The sequence below is a fragment of the Oncorhynchus mykiss genome, chromosome 10 (genome assembly GCF_057628025.1).
Source record: "Oncorhynchus mykiss isolate SJ-2025 chromosome 10, ASM5762802v1, whole genome shotgun sequence".
Classification (NCBI taxonomy): domain Eukaryota; kingdom Metazoa; phylum Chordata; class Actinopteri; order Salmoniformes; family Salmonidae; genus Oncorhynchus; species Oncorhynchus mykiss.
In genome coordinates this window covers 60166745-60172744 of record NC_143031.1, presented here as the reverse complement: position 1 = coordinate 60172744, position 6000 = coordinate 60166745, and the positions used below count along the sequence as shown (strand labels likewise).

The window sequence follows — 6000 nt, the reverse complement described above, 5'->3', positions numbered from 1 at the left end:
AAATGTGGTTGTTGTGGTTGTATCTGTGGTTGTTTTGGGAACAGCTGTGGTTGTTGTCAGGCTGGCTATGGTTGTTGTACAGGAAACTGTTGTGGATGTTGTAGATGCTGTAGTTGTCGGAGAAGATGTGGTTGTTGTGGCTGTACAGTGCCTTGCAAAAGTATTCATCCCCTTTGGCTTTTGACCTATTTAGTTGCATTACAACTTGTAATTTAAATTGATTTTTGTTTGGAATTCATGTAATGGACACACACAAAATAGTCCAAATTGGTGAAGTGAAATGAAAAAAATGACTTCTTTCAAAAATTGTGTATGGCATTATTTATTCAAGGGTTTTCAAAGTAATTTCCAAATATTTCAATGTACGCCAATAGTTGGGTTACAGTAAGGAAGAAAATATATATATTGCTGAATAAACCTTTAGTTTTCGAAGATCATTTTCTAATTTAATGAGTTAATATCATATTATACTAATTTATTAATATTATATTACATTATTCATAAGCTATTGCGATATACTAAAACAAATCTAAATATTAAATATCAAAACACAACACATTTACTTTCATTCACACAATAATCCAGTTTCTGGCATTAGCAGAATTAGCTTCATCACATTACCAGCATTATTTAGTGATTTATTTTCTATTGAGGTCAATTTTGTACAAAACAAAATAGACTAACAGTTTTAAACATAATCATAATGATAAGCAATTACTTTAACTAAGCTAGTATTAGCTTAGTTTCTTAACATGTTTCTTAACATCTCTTAATCTTAATAGCTGAAGTTACATATGCCTTTATTGTGGAATATCTTATACTTAATGGGTTTAATTGAGTCCTAGAGTTATTCTGTTCAGAAGAAATAGATCAGCATTAAAGCAAGTAGTAAAGTGACCATTTCTTGAGGTCTGTTTCTTCCCATAGCGCTGCTGCCTGCATGTGAACACTCTGAAGGTTTCGTGGCTGCTGCTGGCGTGGAGGTTTCAATAGTCAAAGCAGTACTTATAGGAGTGGTTGGAGCAGTGGTCGTAGCAGTGGTCGTAGCAGTGGTCGTAGCAGTGGTCGTAGCAGTAGTCGTAGCAGTGGTCGTAGCAGTGGCCATAGCAGTAGTCCTGGCATTAGTCGTGGTACTAGTCGTAGGCGTAGTCGTGTCATTAGTCGTAGAATTAGTCGTATCATTAGTCTTATCAGTAGGAGTAGCATTAGTCGGGGAGTTCGGGATTTCTGTAAGAAAAAAATCAGATTTGGACCATTTAAAAGCCTCTGCAAAGCCTTCCCCAAAGTCTATCTTCTTGCAAAAATATAAAAGATGTAAGATGTAAAAATCTTTTTATCTCCGTCCCATGGCAAAATCTGTAGATTTGCAGCAAACTTGCTTTAATGGCAAATGTGGGATGTGGGTATGAAGACCCACCAGCCACTGCAAACTCTCACATTTTTTTGTGGCCCCCAACTCAATCAAAGTTGCCCATTCCTGATTCAAATAATCAGTGATGAAAATCAGAGAACCAGAATCATTTTTGCTCACATCTACGGGTAAAGATAGTCTTATAAGAGACTACCATAATTGAAATGGTTTTGAAATAAAAGATAGACCTTTAAATGAGGTACAGTATTCAAGTATTATGTAATTTGGTCACAACTGATGAAACCAGAGCTGGTAAATAAGCTTTAAGCATAAAAAGCAAAAAAAACATGGTGTCACAGACGGGAATATTGCTTCAAACAATCATCTGTACTGTATGAATTTTCCTAAATATTGTTTTAAGATTCATTCTTACCAGCTTTGATACTGTCAGGAATAACATCTAAGAAAACTCTGGACATGTGGATGGATGTCTTGAGGGAGTCCTCTACATTTGTAAAGTTAGGGACCACTGACTGATTCGTGAAGAACAAGGTGGTTGTCACACCCACAGATCCAGGCCTAAAAAATCAAAGAAGTAGAATGTATGTGAAATGGGATAAAAGTTATTATTATTGGTTATAGTAGTGTTAGTACTATTAAATAATGGTAAACGGAAATAACACACTTGTTCTAGCAGCAAGTAAGTTGCAGAAATATGAAAAATGAAAACTGAACATACCAGAAACTGATGACGTTGCATCTGTGGTAGATTACAGGATATATATTGTTGTATCCTCCATTCAACTGTAGAAATGAAGAGGGCAAAAGATATGAGGGCATAATGAGTTTTTTAAGGACAAAAAAATGTGTACTAGATACTAATAACTCTCAAGCAAGATATGTTTGTAAATGTCCATTTCAATATTTCTATTAATGATAAACTTTTACCTCAGTTGTGACATTTAAAGCCAAAGTAATGTAATCCAAGGAATTTGAATCTTTGTAGGCTTCCATAAACATACGGTTCATCCGGAACTTTAGAATAAGTACACCTTCATTTGACGTTAGAGGGTTTGTGGATGCGGTGGTTGGGGAAACAGTTGTTGTTGTCCTAGCAGCTGTAGTTGACTTTGGTGCAGCTGTAGCTGTGGTAGTTACAGCAGCTGTGGTTGTTGCGGCTGAAACGTTGGTTGTTGTGTGGTGGGTGTTGCTGGTCTTTGCAGCAACTGTGGTGATCGATGGTGAAGCTGTGAGTGTAGTGGGAGCTGCTGTGGATGATGTTGGCACTGCTGTGGTTGTTGTGTGAGCAGTTGTAGTTGTTGTAGGGGTGGCTGTGGTTGACGTTGGTGCAGCTGTGGTTGTCGTTGGTGAAGCTGTGGTTGTCGTTGGTGAATCTGTGGTTGTCTTGGGAGCAGCTGTGGTAGCTGTGGATGCAGCTGTGGATGTCGTTGGAGCACCTGTGGTTGTTGTGAGGTTAGCTGTAATTGTGGTAGGGCTAGTAGTGATGGTTGTCACAGAAGCTTTTGTTGTTGCATTTGATGTTATGGCAGCTGTTGTTGTAGAGGGAGCCACTGTGGTTGTTGTGGGAGGCACTTTTATTTTAACAGGAGCTGTCGTTGTCGTTGGTATAAATGTGGTTGTTGTTTGATCAACTGTGTTTGTTATGGGAGTAGCTGTGTTTGTTGTGGGGACGGCTGTGGTTGTTGAAGCCTCCACTTTTGCTGTTGTAGCATCAGCTGCATTTGTTTTTGGGGAAGCTGTGGTTATTGTGAAAGCACCTGTGGTTGTTCTGGGAGTAGCTGTTGTTGCTGTAGGTGCAGCTGTGGTTGTCAAAGGTGAAGCTGAGGTCATTGTGGAAGTGGCTGTTGTCGCTGTAGGTGGAGCTGTGGTTGCCGTTGGTGCAGCTGTAGCTGCTGTGACAGCAGCTGGGGTTGTTGTTTTATCAGCTGTGGTTGTTGTGTGAGTACCTGTGGTTGTTGTGGCAGAAACTGTGGTCATTGTGAGGGCGGCAGTGGTGGCAGTAGCAGCAGCTGTGGTTGTCGAAGATGATGCTGTGGCTGTTGTGGGAGCAGCTGTGGTCATTGTAGCTGGAGCTGTGGTTGTAGTTTGTGAAGATGTGGTTGTTGTGGGAGCAGCTGTGGTTGTTGAAGCTGATGTTGTTGTAGGAGTCACTGTAATTGTAACAAGAGCTGATGTGGTTGTGGTTGTTGCAGATGTCACTGTCGGTGGAGCTGTGGTTGTCGTTGGTGCAGCTATGGTTGTTGTGGGAGCAGCTGGGGTTGATGTTGGAGCTGCTGCTGTTGTAAGAGCCATTGCAGTTGTTAAAGGAACTGTAGTTGTCGTTGGTGCAGCTGTGGTTGTTGTGGGAGAAGCTGTTGCTGTAGGTGCAGCTGTGCTTGTCGAAGGTGAAGCTGAGGTCATTGTGGAAGTGGCTGTTGTCAATGAAGGTGGAGCTGTGGTTGTAGATGGTTCAGCTATCGTTGTTGTAGGAGCAGCTGGTGTTGTTGTTGGGGCTTCTGTTGTTGTTGGAGCTGCTGTTGTTGTTGGAGCCATTGTTGTTGTAATAGGAACGGTTGTTGCCGTTGGTGCAGCTGTGGTTGTTGTGAGAGAAGCTGTTGCTGTAGGTGCAGCTGTGGTTGTTGAAGGTGACGCTGAGGTCGATGTGTTAGCATCTGTGGTAACTGTAGGTAGAGCTGTGGTTATTGTTGGTGCAAGTGTGGTTGCTGTGGGAGCAGCTGGGGTTGTTGTTGAAGTTGCTGTTGTTGTAGGAGCTACTGTAGTTGTAACAAGAGCTGTAGTTGCCGTTGGTGCAGCTGTGGTTGTCGACGGTGAAGCTGAGATTGTTGTGGAAGCAGCTGTGGTTGCTGTAGGTTGAGTTGTGGTTGTCGTTGCTGCAGCTGTGGTTGCTGTGGGAGCAGCAGGGGTTGTTGTTGGAACTGATCTTGTTGTTGGAGCCATTGTAGGTTTAACAGGGATTGTTGTTGTCGTTGGTGCTGTTGTGGCTGTTGTTGGAGAAGCAGCTGGTGCTATAGATGCAGCTATGGTTGTCGAAGGTGAAGCTGAGGTCGTTGTGGAAGTGGCTGTTGTCCCTGTAGGTGGAGCTGTGGTTGTAGTTGGTTCAGCTATGGTTGTTGTAGGAGCAGCTGGTGTTGTTGTTGGGTCTTCTGGAGCTGCATTTGTTGGAGTCATTGTTGTTGTAATAGGAACTGTGGTTGCCGTTGGTGCAGCTGTGGTTGTTGTGAGAGAAGCTGCTGTTGCTGTAGTTGCTGTAGTGGTTGTTGAAGGTGAAGCTGAGTTCGATGTAGTAGCATCTGTGGTCGATGTAGGTGGAGCTGTGGTTATTGTTGGTGCAGCTGGGGATGTTTTTGGAGCTTCTGTTGTTTTTGGAGCAATTGTTGTTGTAACAGGAAATGTTATTGTCGTTGGTACAGCTGTGGTTGTTGTGGGAGAAGCTGTTGTTGCTGTACGTGCAGCTGTGGTTGTCGAAGGTGAAGCTGAGCTCATTGTGGTAGTGGCAGTTGTCGCCGTAGGTGGAGCTGTGGTTGTCGTTGGTGCAGCTGTGGTTGTTGTAGGAGCAGCTGGTGTTGTTGTTGGGGCTTCTGTTGTTGTTGGAGCTGCTGTTGTTGAAGCCATTGTTGTTGTAATAGGAATTGTTGTTGCCGTTGGTGCATCTGTAGTTGTTGTGAGAGAAGCTGTTGTTGCTGTAGGTGCAGCTGTGGTTGTAGAAGTTGAAGGTGAAGCTGTGCTCATTGTGATAGTGGCAGTTGTCGATTTAGGTGGAGTTGTGGTTGTTGTTGTTTCAGCTGTGGTTGTTTTGGGAGCAGCTGGGGTTGATGTAGGAGCTGCTGTTGTTTTTTGAGCCATTGTTGTTGTAACGTGAACTGTTGTTTCCGTTGGTGCAGCTGTGGTTGTTGTGAGAGAAGCTGCTGTTGCTGTAGTTGCTGTTGTGGTTGTTGAAGGTGAAGCTGAGTTCGATGTGGAAGCATCTGTGGTCGATGTAGGTGGAGCTGTGGTTATTGTTGGGTCTTCTGTTGTTGTTGTTGCAGCTGCTGTTGATGTTGAAGGCATTGTTGTTGTAACAGGAATTGTTGGTGCCATTGGTGCATCTGTAGTTGTTGTGAGAGAAGCTGTTGTTGCTGTAGGTGCAGCTGTGGTTGTAGAAGTTGAAGGTGAAGCTGAGCTCATTGTGGTAGTGGCAGTTGTTGATTTAGGTGGAGTTGTGGTTGTTGTTGGTTCGGCTGTGGTTGTTTTGGGAGCAGCTGGGGTTGATGTAGGAGCTGCTGTTGTTGTTTGAGCTATTGTTGTTGTAACGGGACCTGTTGTTTCCGTTGGTGCATCTGTAGTTGTTGTGAGAGAAGCTGTTGTTGCTGTAGGTGAAGCTGTGGTTGTCGAAGGTGAAGCTGAGGTAAATGTGGAAGTGGCTGTTGTCGCTGTAGGTAGAGCAATGGTTAACGTTGGTGCAACTGTGGTTGTTGTGGGAGCAGCTAGGGTTGATGTTGGAACTGCTGTTGTTGTTGGAGCAATTGTTGTTGTAACAGGAACTGTTGTTGCCGTTGGTGCAGCTGTGGCTGTTGTTGATGAAGCTGTTGTTTCTGTAGGTGAATCTGTCATTGTAGTTGATGAAGCTGTGGTTGTTGTGGAAGCAGCTG

General features: G+C 43.3%; 1 protein-coding gene across 1 annotated transcript in view; it reads right to left on the bottom strand.

Moving 5' to 3' along the window:
- Positions 1–306: 306 nt before the first annotated feature.
- Positions 307–6000, bottom strand: part of LOC149980107 (uncharacterized) — a 35409-nt gene continuing 29715 nt past the window's right edge. The window contains exons 3-6 of the mRNA XM_090187242.1: positions 2300–6000; positions 2091–2155; positions 1785–1930; positions 307–1227 (exon numbers count right to left, since the gene is read on the bottom strand). The exon at positions 2300–6000 is cut by the window's right edge and continues 25026 nt beyond it. Of these exons, the coding sequence (XP_090043368.1) occupies positions 857–1227; positions 1785–1930; positions 2091–2155; positions 2300–6000 (4283 nt within the window). The 3' untranslated portion in view covers positions 307–856. The remainder of the gene's footprint in view (positions 1228–1784; positions 1931–2090; positions 2156–2299) is intronic.